Source organism: Sorex araneus, chromosome 3 (assembly GCF_027595985.1).
Source record: "Sorex araneus isolate mSorAra2 chromosome 3, mSorAra2.pri, whole genome shotgun sequence".
Taxonomy (NCBI): domain Eukaryota; kingdom Metazoa; phylum Chordata; class Mammalia; order Eulipotyphla; family Soricidae; genus Sorex; species Sorex araneus.
Window position 1 is genome coordinate 227,217,639 of NC_073304.1, and position 20,254 is coordinate 227,237,892.

A 20,254-nucleotide genomic window follows, 5' to 3' on the forward strand; every position below is an offset into this window, starting at 1 on the left:
CCTGGTATGTGACCAGCCCAGGTTGTCTCCTGGGCGCTGCCTATGGTTCCCTGAGTCCCACCAGGAGTGAGCCCTGAACACCACTGGATATAGCTCAAATTCCAAAGTCCAAAACAAGATAAAACACAAAAGAAAAAATGAAGTAGAAGAGAAACAGCGCAGGCTCCAGTTTAGGTCAGGCAGATAAGAAGATAATACCACACACATTAGGCCAGCATCCCAATGAGGACAGCATCGTTCTTGGGATGCCGGTCATGTAGGTTTCTTGAGGCCATCTCTTTGGGAAATTCAATTATTAAATGGTTTTAGTGAATTGAATGGTTACCTCGCCGAGAGAACCGATAGAAACTGTTTTTCCGATTTATAAGAAAGCTGTGTTTGGGAATTAAGGATTTTTGCATGATACATCTAATACAGGCCAATAGATGATTACTAAGAGCCAGAATCTTCATTCTGTGTGGTGAGTCTAGCTCGGGCTGGAGAGATAGGGCAGCAGGTGGGCTGCTTGCTTTGCCTGCAGCTGTACCAGACTCCATCCCAGCATTGCATAGGATCCCCTGAGCACTGCCAGGAGTGAGTCCTGAGTTCAGAGCTAGGAGTAAGCCCCGAGCACTGCTGGGTGTGCCCTGGAAAGCCAAAGGGGTGTGTGTGGGGGGGAATAACTGGATTTGGGGAGGAGAGCCTCTCAGGGAAGTTGGGTTTGAAAGGTTCAGTAGTAGCTGGGTAAAATTTAGAACCAGTATCGGGGTTAACCGCTTGCCGTGTCTGTCACCAACCCTGCTTTGATCCACGGTGCTACATGGTTCCTTGAGCACCACCAGCAGGAAAGAAATAATTTTCTTTTTTTCGGGGGGTTGGGGTGGGGCCTCTACCCAATGTTGCTCGGGCCTGTTCCCGGCTCTCTGTTCTGGGGCGGTTACTGGCGGTGCTGGGGGGACACGTGCTGGAGAACGACCCTGAACCCTTGCCAGTCCATAATGATAATTTAGCACAGTCAACCAGTCTGGTTTTTTTTTTGCTTTTTGGGTCACACCCGGTGATGCACAGGGGTTACTCCTGGCTCTGCACTCAGGAATTACTCCTGGCGGTGCTCAGGGGACCATATGGGATGCTGGGAATCGAACCCAGGTCGGCTGTGTGCAAGGCAAACGCCCTACCCGCTGTGCTATTGCTCCAGCCCCCCTTTCTTTCTTTTTTATAACTCTTCTCGTGGCTGTCTGCGCGGTACCTGGGAGGATTTGCTAATTTGATGGCCTGTCGTGTCCCTGGCCGTGTCCAGCCCTGTCGCTGTGACCCCACGAGCAAACTCCTCATGCTTGTCAGGGTTGGCAGTCCTCAGCCTGGAGGGACTGCTGCTCCCAGGGGACAGTGGCTAACGTCTGGCCGCATTTTCCCTTGTTACGAGTTGTGGGTTGTGCTCCTGGCATGTGGTGGACAGAGGCTGAAGATGCGGCCGAATACCCGCCCGTGCGCCGGCCAGTCCCCCAGAGGGCAGCCTGCAGCACCAGTTCTGCTCCACGGAACAGGTCGGTGACCTCGTGTGAGGCCACTGTGCCTGTCTGATGGGCAGTTACTGTAGTAACACAGTGATTTTTCTTTTCTTTTCTTTCTTTTTTTTTTTAATGCGGGAGGGTTTGGGGGTGCACACCGGGCAGTGCTCGGGGCTTACTTCTTGCTCTGCACTCAGGGGTCCCTCCTGGTGGGGCCCCCCTCTGTGGAGTGGCCAGGGATATAATCCCTGTCTGCTGTGTGCCAGACCAGCGCCCCGCCCCCGCTGTAGTGTCGTTGGGGCCCCATCGACAGTGTTGGATAGGCTGAGGCAGACGCCAAAGGGGGAGATGCCGCTTCTGCCCGTTTCCCCGCCTCACTCACTGGGGCGCCCCGGATGGAGCAGGTGCAGCTCCCCGCCTACTCCAGATGGAGTCCCGGTGACCAAGAGGTTCCACAAGCCCCCCTCCCCCCACACACTTATGCAGGTTCCAGGACTGAATCTCCAGGCCGCTTGGCTGCAGAGGCCCTGGCCTGTCCCTCCCCGGGTCCCCGCCCACCCAGCAGACTGGCTGTCACGCCCACAATTTGCCTCTGGGCGCCATCAGCCTGGATGGAGCCCTGGCCCAGAGACACCCAATTGAATGCCAGATGGATTAGTGCCATACAGAGATGTCCCTGGAACCCGATGATTTACAGTAGAGAGAAATTTACATTCCTAGTCACTGCCGCGCGAGCTCGCAGGATATTCAAAACGAGCGATGGAAAATAAGTTATCTAGCGTCAGCCCCCTGGCAGGGAGGCTTGAATGGTGGTGGGAAATTTCGAGCAAAACATAACGCCCCAAAGTAGAGAGAGAGTATTGGGGAATTGTCTGGCATAGAGGCAGGGTGGGGACTGGGATGTGTGTGGTGGTCGCGGGGATGATGGGGACACTGGTGAGGGAGAATGTCCACGGGTGGAGGGACGGGTGATCCATCATTATATGGCTGAATCTCAAACATGAGCGCTTTGTAACTATCTCACGGTGATACAATGAAATAAAGTAATACAGAGTTCATGCCCAATTCAATCCACTTAATCAATGGCTGAACAAATAGCAGTACTCCTACATAAAAAGCAAAAAGAAAAACAAAAACTGCCTACTATGCTCTGTGACCTGCGGCCTGCCTGGGGCGTGGGAGGTCCCTCTCGTCCTCTGAGGATGCACCTGTCAGATGTAGACCCTCCTCCAGGTGATCCTGCCTGAGCCCTTCAAGCTCCCCCCCCCCCATCCTCTCTGCCTTGTGAACTTCTGTTCACCTTTCCAGGCCGGCTCATGCCTTTCGGCAGATGGAATAAGTCTTGATTATCATAGTTGGCTTGTGCCTCGCCTCTCTCTCTGGAATCTGACTTTTCTGAAAGCCACGATGATACATTTGTCTTTAGGCTGGTGGCACAGGGCCTGGCCTCGGGAAATGTTTGCTGAATTGAATTAACGGATAGTCCGAGCTTGTGTTGTGGCCAGTTTTTTTTTTTTTTTTTTTTTTTTTTTTAATATTGGTGGGTAAACCTCTTAAGTGCCATTGATTTTGATTCCCTATGATCCTAGTTGGTCTCAATATTCCAGCACTAAAATTGGGAGGTTTGGTTAGGAAAAAAAAATTTTTTTTTAAAGTCTTTGTGGTTTGATATCAAATTGGAATGCCCCGCCACAGAGGTGGGGTGGGGTGGGGGAGTGGGGTTGGGGGGTGGGAGGGATACTGGGTTCATTGGTGGTGGAGAATGGACACTGGTGGAGGGATGGACTCTCAAACATTGCATGATGGAAAAACAAGCACGAAAATGTGTGAATCTGTAACTGTACCCTCACTGTGACTCACTAATTAAAAAATAAATAAACTTAAATAATAATAAAAAAAGAACTCCATTAAAAAAAATAAAGTCTTTGTGGTTTGTTATGCTTTGCAGTATTCAAAAATCATATTTCACTTACAGCATTAACATACTTTTGGTCTTTTTTTTTTTTTTTTGCTTTTTGGGTCACACCTGGCAATGTGCAGGGGTTACTCCTGGCCCTGCACTCAGGAATTACTTCTGGCAGTGCTCAGGGGACCCTATGGGATGCTGGGGATCGAACCCGGGTCGGCCTCGTGCAAGGCAAATGCCCTACCCCGCTGTGCTATTGCTCCAGCCCCTATTTTTGGTCTTAATCTGACTTAGGTGTGGGAATTTGCTTGATCTCAGTGAGAGATCCCGTAAACTCCCTGAGTGTAAACTGCACAGCAGCCCGGGCTGCTCCTCAGCTGTGCCCGTGATCGGAAGGCTGGTCGCCGGTCACAAGTCAGGTGGGGACTCCAGGCAGCGGAGCTGGGACCGGGGCGGGGGTGGTCGGACCCTCCTCTCACCGCCCTTCCTCCCTGTCCCCAGGAGTTTTGTCCCTGAGTCATGGAAGACAGAAGCGCGGAGAAGTCATGTGACCAAGCGTGTGAATCACTGAAGAGGCAGGACTATGAAATGACCCTCCAGCACTGCACAGAGGCGCTCCGTGTCCTCGGCCAGTACTCCATGGCGGACTGCACGGGGCCGTGTCCACTGGAGATAGAAAGCATCAAAATCGAGAGTCTTCTTTACAGGATCGCCTCATTTCTGCAGCTGGTGAGCAGAGCCTCGGGCCCCCCGTGTTCGCGCCCGGTGAAGCGGCCCGTCCCGTGGGGGTGGGCTGCTGCCTCTGTGTCTTGCCCTGCGCCGGACGGGGACGAGCGAAGTGGCCCCTGGCTGCCTGGTGGCAGGCGACTCGGGGGCTTGTGTCTGTTTGCTTTGGGACCACGTCTGCTGGTGCTGGGGGGGGGGGGCCCTGTGCTCGGAGGCTGAGGGTCTGAGCCCGGGCGGCTGCACGCCTGGTGGCTCTCAGGAGTGACTTACTGCCCTCAGCACCGGGAATTGAACCTGGGTCAGCCGTGTGCAAAACACGTGTCTTCCCCGCTGTACGGTGGCTCTGCCCCAGACAAAGCCTCCTTCTTCTAGGTCTTATTCTTGCGGGTACTTATTCTTATTTACCCCATGTGGACATTAGACACATAAAGGTTTTAGAAAATGAACCGTCTGCGGAAAGCGGAAGAGGGTAGGAGCGGCTGGGGACGCAGGTGTGAGGACTGGGTCGGGATTTTGTGTCGGGAGGTCAAGGGGGGCCTCATGGAAAAGGCGGTTAGGGACTGAGCTCTGTTGAAACCTGCAGGACAAGCATTGCAGAGCCCTGGGCTGGGGGTCGGCTGTGGCTGCGGGCCCCTTGGGAGGGCGGCAAGCTGCCGGGAGTGCCAGGAGGGGCGGGGGTCTCGTAGCTGGCCCCTGCGCGGCCCTCCTGGTCGCCAGGGTGGGCTTCCTCTTCGGGGTGGAGAACTGCTGTGGTGTTGAGCGGAGAAAGGAGCCGCATGGTCGGGTTTCCCAGGGATTCTGTGGCTTTGGTTCGAAAATAGATGGGGCAGGGGGGTGTGGGTAGATGCTGGGAGGCAAGGTCTGAATTCGGAGGCGGTTGGGGTCTCCTAGGCCCCAGGTGACAGTGGGTTAGGCCTCAGTGCCATCGCTGGAGAGAGTAAGAAGTCGTTGGTCCCAGGTTGTAATTGTGATGTAGGATGTAGGGACCGTGGAGGGGGATGTAGGATGTAGGGACCCTGGAGGGGGTGTAGGATGTAGGGACCCTGGAGGGAGTGTAGGATGTAGGGACCTTGGAGGGGGGTATAGGATGTAGGGACCGTGGAGGTGGGTGTAGGATGTAGGGACTGTGGAGGGGGGTGTAGGGATGTAGGGACCTTGGGGGGGGTGTAGGATGTAGGGACCCTGGAGGGGGTGTAGGATGTAGGGACCCTGGAGGGGGTGTAGGATGTAGGGACCCTGGAGGGGGGTGTAGGATGTAGGGACCGTGGAGGCTTCAGCCTTGGAGCACCTGGACGATGGCGTTGACCGGGCTTTTGGAAGGATCATGGACCCAGCCCGGGTGGGGGGGGTCAGCGGAGGCGGCTACTATGAACTGGCAGACACAGTGCGGACCATCTTTTCTGGGGAGTTGGCACTGCAGGCCTTTAGCTTCCCTCTGGAGAGTCAGGAGCTGGGGAGGAGGCGGAGAGAAGGTTCCGGTGACGGGTCTGCGATTCCAGGAGGAGAGAAGTAGGAGTTGGACTCGAGAAAGGGAGTGAAGTGTATCATGTTGACTTGCAGCAAGAACACTCTGTAGCGGGGCAGTCTCGGGATTAGCTCCCCTCCTCTGAGACGAAGTTGCAACATTAATGGTTCAACTTTGAAACAAAGCTGAGCTTTCTGATACAGCGGCCAAAGCCCTTGAACTACTTAACTTTTAACTTTGTCTTGTGTCTTTTATTTTGCAGAAAAACTATGGACAAGCTGATGAAGATTGTAGGCATGGTACGTTCAAAATTGGAATTTTTCTGATGGGAAGAGTTTGAATTATTTAAGTAATTTTCAGGTGGATTTTTCCGATAAGCTCATTTCAGAAGGGATTTTGAGATTTTAGTATCAGTACCCATAATAATTAACACCCTACATTATAGTGGGCACAGGTGTCTTCATTTGGGTGATGACTTGCCCTGCTCACTTGTGACGATTGTAACCTTGCTCCTTTTTGCTAATGATGAAATTCCTGGCACTCACTTGGGAGCATTCATCATGTCCTTTCTCTTTTAGTTTTTTAAGTAAACACATATGTAGTTTGTGTTTGCCTCTGTGCTCAAGAATCACTCCTGGTGGGGCTGGAGCCATAGCACAGCGGGGAGGGCGTTTGCCTTGCACGCAGCTGACCGGGGTTCGATTCCCAGCATTCCATAGGGTCCCCTGAGCACCGCCAGGAGTAATTCCTGAGTGCATGAGCCAGGAGTAACCCCTGTGCATTGTCGGGTGTGACCCAAAAAGGAGAAAAGAAAAAAAAGAACCACTCCTAGTGCTGCAAGGCAAGCTCTCTACCCATTGTGTGTCTCCCTAGTCCCCACACTGTCATTTTGAAGTGGTGTGGGCCAGGGCTGGGGTTCAGCAGTGGAGGGCCTGTCTTGTGCACGGAGGACACGGGTTCAATCCTGGGCACCGCTCATAAAATAAAAACAGACAATGACAAGCCAGACAGAACCAGAGGCCGGGGATGTAACTCAGCAGCCTGCCTGGGAGAGGCCAGAGTTAGATCCCCTACACTGCAAGGGAAGCTGAGTGGGTAAGGAGAGCTGAAAGAATTGTAAGATTTTAAGCATGCGTTGACTTCGAGAGTAAGCGTGCACAGACCTTTCCCTCCTGAACTGCTTCCTTCCTTTTTAGATTTCCCTCAGAAGAGACCAAGGAGAATGCTCTTTGTAGTTTTTCCTATTTTTTCTTTTCAGCAGGAAACATTCAGTAGGATTTCAACTTCTGGTGTACACATAAAACAGAAATTCTTTTCTTTGTGATTGCTGCTGATCCATTCAACTACATCTAGGCTTCATGTATATTCCCGCATGCTCTCGGGGGAATCTTTGCACAGCTCAGTGATTTGGGTCGTTTGTTTTCCTTTCTCCCCTCTCTTCCCCCTCTGTTTTTGGTTCGCGCCCTACAGTGCTCACAGCTTTCTCCTGGCTCTGCACTCAGGAGTCACTCCCGGCTGGGTTGGGGGGACCAGATGGGATGCCGGGAATCGAACCTGGGTTGGATGGACAGGTGCAAGACAAATGCCCTGCCCCTCATTGTACAGTCTCTAGCCCTAGTATAGTTTTTCTTTTTTCCAAAATTAGGGGAGTGAGCGCACTGTTTAATATGGGTTAATTTTAATCAGTGTGCTTTTTTTGTGTGTCAGAAAGTTTAAAAGATTGAACTCATTGTGAACCTCACAAAACCAACTTACTGTGAGCATCTAGGAGCCTTGCTTCATAAGATGACATGCCGTGGGGGCTGCTGGTAATTTGTGAGCTATTAAGTCTTTCCTTTCACACAATCCATCCTATGGAAAAGCATTAAAAACCTTCAGCATGCCGACACTGATCAGTCACACAGTATACAGGACCATGAAGAAGGGGGCTGCTTCGCCTCATGAAGAAGTCACTGTCGTTAGTTTTGCTCTACCTGATGCCCCTGTCTCTGTGACAGACACCAATGCTTGAGATACCAAGCTGGGGTTTTTCTTTCAAAAATTAAAAGAGTCACACGATCAATACAAAGCAGCTTGCTTTCTTACGTACCAGCCGACGGTGGATGCATCTTTCTGAGTTTGTGCATCCGTTCGTGCATTTAATTTCTGCTAATAGTCTGCGGTGCATCCATGCATAACTTGTTTACTGCCCCTCCTCCCCATATTTCTAGACATTCAGCCAGTTCTGGTTTTCTAGGTTGTCTGGGTTAAGGAGTTTTAAAATTTGAGAATCTTCTAGAGTGATAGCTTGTAAGCTTGTAGGGCATTTGCCTTGCATGTGGCAAACCTGCATTTGATGCCTGGCACCACATGTGGCCCCCTGAGTGCCTCCAGGTGTGACCCCTGAGCACCGCCAGATGTGGCCCCCAAACCAACCTCCCCCTTCCCCCAAAAAAGTGGCTATTGGCTATTTGGATTTAAATGATGTACATAAAATTTTATTTTTTTTGCCCACCAACAGTGGTGGTCAGGGGACCGTGGGATCCTGGGGACTCGGGTGCACTCCTGCACTCCTCCTGGCTCTGTGGCAAAGGACTCTCCTCATGGTGCTCAGGGGACCATGGGGTGCTGGGGACCCGAGTCTGGCAGAGCACACACTTGAGCCATTGAGCTGTATCTCTCAGGCCCCGTATTTAGAATTTTAAAGTATAAAAATCGTACTTATAAGTATATGTAAAATTTCTTACGCACTATTTTATAGGTATGTAGAAGATTTTATGCGCTGCATCATCAAGATACTTTCAAATTTACATGCCTAAGGCTCCCCAAAGCCCGTCACTCTAAAGTCAAAACATAGCAGTTTTATTTTTTTTTATTATTTATTTACTTATTTTTTTTGGGTCACACCTGGCAATGCACAGGAGTTACTCCTGGCTTTGCACTCAGGACTTACCCCTGGTGGTGCTCAGGGGACCATATGGGATGCTGGGAATCGAACCCGGGTCGGCTGCGTGCAAGGCAAACGCCCTACCCGCTGTGCTATTGCTCCAGCCCTTATTTTATTTTTTCCATTGAATTACCAATGAGATGCAGGTAGAAAGCTTTCATGATTGGGTTTCAGTCATACAATGTTCCAACATCTATCCTTCCACCTGAGTACATTTCCCACCACCAGTATCCCCTGTATCTCTCCTGCCACGCCCCCTCCCCCCCAAACCTGAGTCTGTGGCAGGCATTTAGGCATTTTTCTTCTTTGCTTCTCTCTCCCTCTCTCTCTCCCTTCCTCTCTCTCTCTCTCTCTCTCTCTCTCTCTCTCTCTCTCTCTCTCTCTCTCTCTCTCTCTCTCTCTCTCTCTCCCCTCTCTCCCCCCCCCCCCTTTTAGGCGTTATGGTTTACAATACAGATGCTGAGAGCCCTCATGTTTGGTCCTTGACCCAATTTTAGCACACATCTCCCGTCCCGAGGGATCTCTTCCAGCATCACTGCCTTCGTGGTCCCTTCTCTGTCCCGGCTGCCGTCTCCCCCAGCCCTTGAGGCAGGCTTCCAGCCATGGAGCAGTCCTCCTGGCCCTGGTTTCTACTGTCCTTGGGTGTCAGTCTCATACTACGTTCTCTCATATCCCACAGAGGAGTGCAGTCAGTGTCTCGCATGTGCACAGGACAGAATGTCAAAAACGCGAAACCTGGCAGTTTTAACGTTCCGTCTCTCGCACATGTGAGAAATTGCCCCTTCTTTTCACTTTCACTTCCTTGAATACCGGGGAGGTTGGGAGAAGATCGTTACGCCGGTCACTATTTATGTGCTAGGAACATGAAAGTGCTCGTTTCCTTTCCTCCCAGTGGCACCCGAGTGACTTGTGAAAAGCCACAGGAGAGCGAGTGCTGCTGGGGGAGACGCCGCGTTCTCTGTTGATGGCTTTACTGAGCACCCCTAAAGCTGGACACTGCAGTGTGGAGTTAGACTAGAAAGTTGAACCAGAAACTTCTAGATATGTGAACGTGTTTGTTGCCTGAGTTGTGTAGAGTTGGTGACAGGAATGTGTCCCTATGTCCAAACCTGCCAGGTTGTATGGCTTAGCAAATCGGTGAACAACGGGGTGACAGTTGTCTATAGTTTTAAAATTTAATTTTATTTATTTATTGGCTTTTGAGCCACACTCAGCATGCTCAGGGGTTACTCCTGGCTCTGCTCTCAGGAATTACTCCTGGCGGTGCTCGGGGGACCAAGTGGGATGCCAGGGATCGAACCTGTGTGCAAGGCAGGTGCCCCTACCTGCTGTACTATATTTTTGGTCCCCTATATATAGTTTTTTAAAAATTTATTTAATTTTTTGTTGTTGTTTGGTTTTGGGGCCACACCTGGCAGTGCTTAGGGCTTACTCCTGGCTCTGAGCCTCAGGGATCACTCCTGGCGGACTCAGGGGACCTCAGAGGTGCCAGAGATCAGCCCCGAGTTGGCCACATGCAAGGCCCACTGTACTATCCCCCACTTAGGGTGTTTTAAAAATACCAATTCTATCTCTGTGATTTGGGGGAAACAGTTTAGCAAGTTTCACAGATAAAGTTGTATGAAGTGGGCACGTGCGAGTGCTGTTGGCTCATGAAGCAGAGTGCAGCATGGCGCTGTGAATGGACAGACCTTTGACCCCTGGACGCACTGCTGGGATTCTGTCCCAAGCCGGGATCCCAAAGAAGGCAAAAGTTGTAGGCCAAATGGGGATTATTTCAGTGCCATGTGGAGAAGTGAAAAAGTTTCACTTCCAATCAGGGAGGAGATAATTGCCCAGGTCCCTATTTATGTATTTATGTGCTGGGAACATGGAGATGCTTATTTCAGTTTAGGAACTCTGTGTGTGTGTGTGTGTGTGTTTGTGTGTGTGTGTGTGCGCACGCGCGTGCGTGCGTGCATGAGTGTCTGTGTGTATGTGTATCTGTTTGAGTGTGTATGAATGTGAGTGTGTGTGTGTGTGACCATTGTTCATTTGAAATAGACATCTGGGAAAGTTGAACAAGTCTATTACTAGCTGGAGAACTCCATTATGTGTAACTTCTTTCTTTTCAACTTCTGGTAATGGTATTTTTAATGTAAGATAAAAATGTCATTGTTAGCCAGTCGGCCGGTGGCGGAGTTTCCTTCTCCGTTGGTGACCGCGCTGCTCTGTGGTGCTGGAGGGCCCCGTCTGCAGGGCCGCCTTCCGTGGGGCTTTGTTCTGCCGTCCCCTCCCGTGCTGTCCGTCATGGGCTCGCATTCCGCGCGCTTCTCAGCCTGGGCCTCCTTGCAGCTGCCTCCCTGCTCCCCTCCAGTGGTTTGTTGCTCCTGACCGTCTGATCTCGCCTTTTGGGGGCAGGCTTGGGGTAGGAACTCAGGCAGGCAATCTTGGTGTGCCGTTAAAAAATTTTTTTAATTTTTTTTGACAATCCTGGGAATCAAACCCATGCTCACATATATTCTCTATATCTGTTTACTCTTTTTTTTTGGGGGGGGTCACACCTGGCGATGCACATGGAGCTGGAGTGATAGTCCAGCAGGTAGGGCGTTTGCCTTGCACAAGATCGACCCGGGTTCGTTTCCCAGCATCCCATATGGTCCCCCGAGCACTGCCACACTGCCAGGAGTAATTCCTGAGTGCAGAGCCAGGAGGAACCCCTGTGTACCACCAGTTATGATCCAAAACACAAAAAGGAAAAGAAAACACTAGACTGGGAGTTAGAGAGGGAGTACAGTGAATAGGGTGCTTGCATGTGGCTCACCGGATAGATTCCTGATACTCCATATGGTCCCCTGAGCCCTGCTGGCTGTATCTGCCCCGCCACTCCTAGTCCCCGCCAACCACCCCCCCCCCCCAAAAAAAGGAAAAAAAGACTACACTATGTAGGGTTGTAGTTCAGAGTACATGCTTTGCATGTATGTGGTCCTGGGTTTGATTCTCACCACCTCCATCAAGAAAATAAAAAGAATGTATCATAGTGCGTATACCTGGGGGTGAGTTACTGATAGGAGGGCTGGGGAATGTCTAAGACTGAATTAAGTACTCTTAGGGCTTTTGATTGTCCCCAAAGCATTTTAGAAAGAAAACATTTTATCTGCAAAAGACTTTGGTGGGAAGGGTATTAGATACCACAGAAGCTGCAGTGCACACATCCCAAGCCTTGATTCATCAGTTTGGGGCAGAGAAGGCCAGGGGAAGTGGTGCAGCTGGAGCAGAGTGGCTGAAGCGAGCCCCCAGGTTGGTGTGCCGGACACTGGTGAGAGGGTTGCCAAAGCCTTCTTTTTTTTTTTTTCTTTTTGGGTCACACCCGGTGATGCACAGGGGTTCCTCCTGGCTCTGCACTCAGGAATCACCCCTGGCAGTGCTCAGGGGACCATATGAGATGCTGGGAATTGAACCCGGGTCGGCCTCATGCAAGGCAAATGCCCTACCTGCTGTGCTATTGCTCCAGCCATTGCCAAAGCATTCTTTGTTCTTTTTTTTTTTTCCTTTTTGGGTCACACCTGGTGATGCACAGGGGTCACTCCTGGCTCTGCACTCAGGAATTACTCCTGGCGGTGCTCAGGGAACTGTATGGGATGCTGGGAATCGAACCCGGGTCGGCCACATGCAAGGCAAACGCCCTACCCGCTGTGCTATCGCTCCAGCTCCATCCTTCTTTGTTCTGGAGACAGCAAATGGGCATCCAAGTCGCTGGTTAATAACTTGGCTTAGGCCTTCCAGGGCTAGGAGGCTCTTCCTGTCCCCACCCCCCCTCCAGTAGATACTTGGTAAGCAAAGTGCCCGAAATGAAATGACTGATGTTTACTAAGGGAACCTACTTGTTAAACATTTCTTTTATATAGTCATGAAAGAAGTTAATTTTGGTTGTGAGTGCGGTCTGGCTGTGACGTCTGTCACTCCACTGATTGCCAGGGTTGATTCGGCAGACCTGGCTGGCTAGGCGGGGTCCCCGTCCTCCCTCACCGCTCCCCGTGAGTCCCGAAGCTGCGCGCTTGGTCGGAGAGGACGGCCTTCCCCACACAGAGACCGGTCTCCGGTCAGGGTCTGCGAGCAGCTGTGCTCCCCTGCTAGAACTTCCAGACAAGCTCTTCAGAAATTGATTTTGAGTTTTGATTCAGTTCCTCAAGTATTAGTTTCAGATTCTGGTATCTAAGATGTGAATTATTTTATTGATAACTGAAGTACATTTAAAAAAAATTTTAATGAAACACCATGAGATACAATTACAGACTTACACACTTTCGTGATTACGTTTCAGTCATACAATGGCCAAGTACTCATCCCTCCACCAGTGCCCATTCTCCACCACCAATGTGTCATTATAATTTATCTGTGGTAAGGTAAACAGTATTGAAGTCAGAATAAGAGCTTAAATAAAAGTAAGGAAAGGCTACAATAATCAACGTAATGATGCAGTACGTTTTTTTGAGGGAAGGATTAAAACTTTTGAGAATTTTGGGACAGTGTTTAGGTTAAGTTCTTCAAGAAGATTTTAAATTTTTTTTTTTTTTTGCTTTTGGGTCACACCCGGCGATGCACAGGGATTACTCTTGGCTTTGCACTCAGGAGTTACCCTTGGCGGTGCTCAGGGGACCACATGGGATACTGGAGATTGAACCCAGGTCGGTCGATCGGAAGGCAAACGCCCTATCCACTGTGCTATTGCTGCAGTCCCAAGAAGATATTTTAGAGGGATAGGAGCAGTACAGCAAGTAGGGTGTTTACCTTGCCTGCGGCTAACCCTTGTTCGATCCCTAGCATCCCATATGGTCCCCCAGGCACCGCCAGGAATAATTTCTGAGTGCAGAACCAGGAGTAACCCCTGAGCAATGACCCAAAAAGCTGGAAAAGAAAAAGATATTTTAGAAATAACTAAGCTTAAAATACTTAAAATATTACCCAACATAATATTGAAATAAGTATGGACTTTAGTATTCAACATGTACTGTACTTTAAGCTTGTTTTAAATTGCCTTGTTTATTTCGGGTCATTCTTTACTAGCAAGGAGAATTTACCTTTTTTGGGGGGAGCCACAGCTGCGACGCCCTGGTGGTGTGGGGGACCGTGTGGGAAGCTGGGGCTGGGGTCTGGCTTGGCCACTTGCAAGCACCTCACCCGCTGTAGTGTTTCTCCGGCCCTGAGAATTACGCTTTTGTTGTAATTTGTTTTGTTTTGTTTTGTTTTGTTTTTGGGTCACACCTGGCGATGCACTGGGGTTACTCCTGGCTCTGCACTCAGGAATCACCCCTGGCCGTGCTCAGGGGACCATATGGGATGCTGGGATTAGAACCGGGTCGGCCGCGTGCAAGGCAAATGCCCTACCCGCTGTGCTATCGCTCCAGCCCTGCTTTTGTTGTGATTAAAAGGACAGTTTAAGGGGCGGTAGAGATGCGCAGGGGGCTGTAGACTGAGCACATGCTTTGTTTGCAGGAGGCCCGAGTTGCTTCCTCGTAGTACAGGGTTCCCCGAACACCACTGGGAGCAGCCCCCAAGCACAGATCTGGGACTTAGCCCCTGAGCACCACTCACCAGTGGGTATAACCATCTGCCCTCCCCTCCGCCCCCCCAAAAAGAAAAAGACAATTTCGATGATTATCCAACCTTAGCCAGACTATCCTTTTTTATTGGCGGCGGGGGAGTGCAGGTGTGTGGGGGCACACCGGGTGGGGCTCAGAGCTTACTCCTGACAGGGATCAGGGACCGTGGCGGGTGTCCGGGGCTGAACCGATGGTCAGGCCGTGCAAGGCGAGCTCCTTCCCTGCTTTGCCATCGCGCCAGCCAGCAGAGGCTGTTTTTTTTAATTATTATTATTGTTGTTGTTGTTGCTGTTTTTAAAAAATTATTATTATTATTATTATTATTGTTGTTGTTGTTATTATTAGTTTTAAATCGATGCAGTGGAATAAATATTTTTATTTTAATATTACTCAGGTAATACTAGGTCCTAAGCCTCCCAAGTAAGACATAGTGTTGCAAAACGTCACCCAACTCTCGGATGAGAAAGGGCTCTGGAGCCAAGGCGGCCTAGGGCGTTGGTCTGAGTCCCTCCTGGGGGCGGCCATAGGGTGGCAGTGTTGAGTCCCTCCTAGGTGGCCACAGAGTAGCTGTGTTGAGTCCCTTCTGGGCGGCCATAGAGTAGTGGTGTTCAGTCCCTCCTGGGCTTGCAGCTGAATCTTCCTAGTTGTTGGGAAAGAAAATTATCTTCAGGGGATTGCAACCTTTTAAGCAACTTTCTTTTTCATTTTAACAGCTACTCAGGGTTAGACTCTCTATAAACATCATCTCTTTGGGCAAGTTTGGTTATTGCAGCCCAGGAAAGTTTAATAACAGTGTCTGCTTTGTTTTCTTTCAAGACTTAGAAAAAGACACTAAAGATAATAAGGGCCCAGATTGGCAGTACTGAAATTTCATTTTGTTACATGACACAAAAGCAGGAGAATTTTTATCTACAGTTGTTCACCATTCCCTCCCCCCCATAGCTCATGTGGGAACCTGTAAGATAGAAACTGAATTGCAGTTAACGGCCAGAGTCGGGGGAAAGCATGTTAATACTGCTGCTTGTCTCAGAGAGAAAAAGAGAAGTGTCTTTTTGACCTGTATTGAGACATTTAAACATCAGTGTAGTTGGAAGAATCTTTCCAAAATAAAATTCAGCATGCACTTTGTACAAAACCAAAATTCCATGGAAGGTATTTGTAAAATATGATGGAGCTTGATGTTCTTCAGGCTTGACATGACTGGGTTTTTCCTCTCCGGAGAAGCCCCTGTTCTGTCTCGAACACTTAGATCCTCTTTCTCGCCTCTCACACTTCTCTAAGGAAATTTCTTCCAGTAAAAAGTTTTTGCTTCACTAAAAAAAAAATGGACATGACACCATCATTTGAGCTTGAACTAGGGTTTTTTTCCCTCCCCTTTTTGGTTACCCTGAGATTTTTTCAGTTCCTACAACTAGTGTCTTTGTATTCTAACTGTTGAAAAGGGACCTGGATCCCCTAGGAGAATTTCTGTTTCTATGTTAATTTTTCTCTTCTCCTAAGTTTCCTTGTCCTTTACTGATACCTACTGTGAATATTTTCTCAGTTATCAGTTCTCACTATATTGCATTCTGAATTTTGGAAAGGGAAGGTAACAGGTTTTGCCTTTAAGGAAACTGTTAGAGGGTCTTGATCATTAATACTGTGATTTCTTTCTAAAAAATTTTTTTGCTGGATTTGCCACCACACCCAGCTGTGCACAGGGCTTCCTCCTGGCTCTGTGCTCAGGGGTCACTCCTGGCAGGCCTCACGGCGACCCTACACAGTGCCAGAGGTCAAACATGGGTTGACTGCGTGCATGGCAAGTGTCTCAACCCCTGTACTCTCTCACCAGCCCTTGTTTCTTTTTATAAACTTACTGGAGTGATATCGCAGTGGGCAGGGCATTTGCCTTGCACGAGGCTGACCTGGGTTCGATTCCTCTGCCCCTCTCAGAGAGCCGGGCAAGGTACCGAGAGTATCTTGCCTGCACGGCAGAGCCTGGCAAGCTCCCATGGCGTACTCGATATGCCAAACACAGTAACAACAAGTCTCACAATGGAGACGTTCCTGGTGCCTGCTCGAGCAAATTGATGAGCAACAGGATGACAGTGACAATGACAGTGACTTTTCACTGAGGCAGCACTAGTTTCTGAGAGTATCCAGGTGTGTGTCTCCGAGGTAAAATGGGGCCATGCCACACCACCAGTAAAGTGCCAGTTTTCCTCCTCCATCGTCGAAAGCGTCCTCTGGACTACTCCCCCTTCCCTGCTGCCCCTTCAGCCTGGAACGGACAGAAGCTTCTCTGGAACCTGTTGACAGGGGAGAAAGCGTCTTAGTCACTGCGAGGGGACCAGGCCTTGGGAAGCCCATCTCTTTTCTTTCTTTTTCTGTGGGGGCTGGGGAACGCCAGGTGCATACCCAGCGGAGCTGCGGCGGGCGGGGCGGGAGGGGAACTGATGGGGACTGGCGTTGTGGGGATTGAGCCCAACCCCTGTACCTGCTAGGCGCGACACTCCAGCCCTTTGAGCTGTCTGCCCTGGTGCTCTGATGATTGTTTTTTTCTTTTTCTTTTGCTTTTCGGGTCACACCCGGCGATGCACAGGGGTTGCTCCTGGCTCTGCACTCAGGAATTGCTCCCGGCGGTGCTCAGGGGACCATGTGGGATGCTGGAAATTGAACCCGGGTTGGCCACATGCAAGGCAGACGCCCTCCCCTCTGTGCTATTACTCCAGCCCCCGATGATTTTTTTCTTTTCTTCAAAAGAATTTTGCTCACTGGCTGCAGCGATAATATGGCAGGTAGGGGCGCTTGTCTTACACCCGGCCAACCCTGGTTCAATCTCTGGCATCCCAAATGGTTCCCTGAGCCCTGCCAGGAGTAATTCCCGAGCACAGAGCCAGGAGTAAGCCTTGAAAACCTTTTGGGTGTGGCACAAAAACAAACAAAATAACCCAGGAATTTTATTTGTATAAATTCTTTGATCCTTTGCACACGTTTATGTTTGTTTTACAGATGACCACATTGAGTAAGGACCCGCAGGGTAGGAATAGAACAGTCTCCAGTGAGAGCTGCTCATAACTCAGTGACTGTACAGTAGGGTCCAAAATAAAAGTGATTAAAGCCAGAGAGGGAGGGCGAGATCGAATGGCTGGGAGTCCCATGGGCTGGAGTCCTGAGGTTTGATCCATGGCACTGCATGGTTCCCTGGGCATGACCTGGAGTGTCCAAGAGCACAGAACTGGGAGTAGCCCCTGAGCATCACCAGATATGCACCCTCCCCTCTCCAAATAGCAATCTACTGCAACGAGAAGAAGCGATAGTATAATGAGGGTTACGGGGCCGGAACCGTAGTACAGCGGGGAGGGCGCTTGGCTTGTCTATGGCCGACCCAGGTTCGATCCCCGGCATCCCGTCTCTCCCCACCCCGAGCACCACCGGGAGTGATTCCTGAGTGCAGAGCCAGGAGTAACCCCTGATCACAGTCAGGTATGATCCCCACCCCCCACCCCCCCACCCAAATAAGAGGTTTATTGTAGTGCTGTTAATTTTGGTTTTGGGCCACACTTGGAGGTGGTGCTCAGAGGCCCATCTGAGTTCAGTGCTTAGAAGAGTGTTCTGGAAGTGCTGTGGGGTGGTTGGAACCCAGGACCCCTGCTTGCTCCAGCCCACTTCGCCCTCCCTGGCCCCTGCTGTGTCATTCATAGTTAAAAAATGGGAGTGCTATGGAGTCTCTCAAGCGGATGTTTCTACCTCTTGGGGTGTGATGCAGTGAAACAAAGGTACATGTTGAGTCTGCCAGGGGCTGAGAACAAAAACAAAGCGAGCTGCTCCAGTGACTTTTGTTGCCGTCATGTCGCTATTACAAACATCTAAGGATTTGAAGAAAACTTTAAGTGCACACTGTTGCAGTGGAGCGGTGAGTTTGTGACGAGCTCTCATGTAGGACTTGATGAGCGCAGTCAGACATGGAACAGGAGGATATGTTCAGTGTGTTCGGAATATATCACCAAGTGGCCCAGTGCACTTTCAATATGCAGCATGTTTTCTTGGAAAGTGATAGGACAAAAAAAAAAAAATTAGAATTTCTAAAAAAAATTTCCCAGCAACTTAGTTTTCTGCAGCGGAAGTTGAGCTGTGTGCACACAGAAATGGAACCTTGTGGCACGTGGCTGAGTGGTAGAGCGTCAGCCTGGAGTGCGAGAGGCCGTGGGTTTGGCCCCTCTGTGTCCCCCTACCTCTGCAGTGATCTTGGAGTTTCCAGTAAAGAGAATGCTAGAGCTTGTTTTACTGACCCACCCATTAGCCGTTGCTGGAAGAAATCATTTCCAAAGAGGTGGTACAAAATGGGCGTAGTTGGTACCGTCAGGAGGATGTGCCTTCTGCGTGCACTTGCCAGCAGCTGGGGCAAGTGTTTCTGGTTGTCATGTGAACGTTGGGTTCTCAGGGACTCTTGTTTCACTATGGGCTTTCTTTTACCTGTCTGTGGTGCTGGGGGTTGAACCCAGGGCCTCACACATGCAAGCCTCTCCCCCAGTCACATTCCCAGCACCGGCAGCTCTTTTTTTTTTTTTTTCTTTTTTGGGGGTCACACCCTGTGATGCACTCCTGGCTCTGCACTCAGAAATCACTCCTGGAGGTGCTCAGGGGACCATATGGGATGCTGGGAATTGAACCCGGGTCAGCCACGTGCAAGGCAAATGCCCTACCCGCTGTGCTATTGCTCTGGCTCCCAGCAGCTCATTTTAAATTGCTCAAGGAATATGAAAAATTGAGACAGTTTCTTTTAGCGTGTTTCCCCCATTCCCATGAATCCTGAAAATTTATTATTTGTGAGGATATCCAGCCTTTTTTGTATAGCTCGTGGTGATAATCAAAGAATAAACATTTGAAATAAAAGTCAAGAGAATAGTTCCACATTACACAGGTCACAGGCCATTGATCTAGAACAGAGTGGCACTGCATGGAACATTAGTGTCTTTTTTTTTTTTTTGGTCACACCCAGAAGCCATCAGGAGCTGCTCCTGCCAGGGAGGGGGGCCTGGGGTTGCTCCTGGGGGGTTCCTCAGGAGAACCTGTGATGCATCGGACCCCTGGCTCCTCATGCACCGTGGCCTCCCAGACCTGTCCTCACCCCTGCGCGTCATGACCCCCCAGTCTCTGGTGATGCCGCCAAAATATGAGAACTTGATTTAGTATCTCTGCAGTGTCAAACCCAGAAATTTGCAAGTTGATGTATTTTCACCAGAAGGCTTCAGGGTTTATTCTTCTTGGGCCAGGGGTGATCCCTGAGCACCAGGCCAGGACTAGCCTCTCCCCCGAGCATGGCCAGCCCTCCACCCCCATGCAAGCCAAACTAAAGCCAAAAATGATCTCCCCCTCCCCTCCCCTGGTTCTGTCGCCCCGACTAGACTCTAGCGGGCTAGATTTGTTGATCGCCCCCTGTCATTTCTTTACGCATCTCTGGGTGAGAAGCGAAATGCCGCCTTGGCTGCCCTGGAATGCTTTGAAGTTACTCCTCGCTGGTGTCCGAAGAGGGTCGTGTTTGGGCGCTGCGTGTCACACGGCTAACGACGGCTCTTTTTCCGACAGTGCTGGGAGAAGGACTGGCCAACGGCGACGGGCCGGTCCAGGCAGTGCTGTGCTGCATGCATCTGAAAGGAAAGCTCCAGCCCGTGTCCAGCATCCTCACCAAGTCACTGACGGGAGAGTCCTTGGTACGTGGGGCACCCTCCGTCAGAGGGTCCAGAAACAGACTCATGCATTTGGCTCCTTTAGAATAGTGTGTGTGTGTGTGTGTGTGTGTGTGTGTGTGTGTGTGTGTGTGTGTGTGTGTGTGTGTGTGTGTGTGTGTGTGTGTGTTGGGGGGGGCGGGTAATTTGTTTGTATTGTCCATTTTCCTCCTCTCAGAAATCAGAGAGGAATCAGAGTTTAGGAGGGTCTGGAGAGACCCATTTCTTTTCTTTTTTGGTTTTGGGCCACACCCTAGGCTCTGGGCGTGCAGAGAACCACACGCTGCTGGGCCCAGCCCAGGGCTCGTCCATGGGGCCCCCTTGGCCAGAGCCGTCGCCCTGGGCCCTTCGATACTCATTTCTGTCAACAAACGTGTCGAGGTATCCGATTTTTGGGTGTGATGGAATATGCAAGAAGCATTTCAGGTGCTTTTTACAACTTTGAAAAGTA

At 50.3% G+C, this 20,254-nt stretch overlaps 1 protein-coding gene across 3 annotated transcripts in view; it reads left to right on the top strand.

Annotated features, from left to right (window-relative positions):
- The window catches only part of HELZ (helicase with zinc finger), a 180,975-nt gene that overhangs the window by 19,250 nt on the left and 141,471 nt on the right, over window positions 1-20,254 (top strand). For all 3 annotated transcript variants that reach the window (XM_055130350.1, XM_055130351.1, XM_055130352.1), the window contains exons 4-6: window positions 3,898-4,125; window positions 5,850-5,886; window positions 19,664-19,788. In XM_055130350.1, the coding sequence (XP_054986325.1) occupies window positions 3,916-4,125; window positions 5,850-5,886; window positions 19,664-19,788 (372 nt within the window). In that variant the 5' untranslated portion in view covers window positions 3,898-3,915. The remainder of the gene's footprint in view (window positions 1-3,897; window positions 4,126-5,849; window positions 5,887-19,663; window positions 19,789-20,254) is intronic.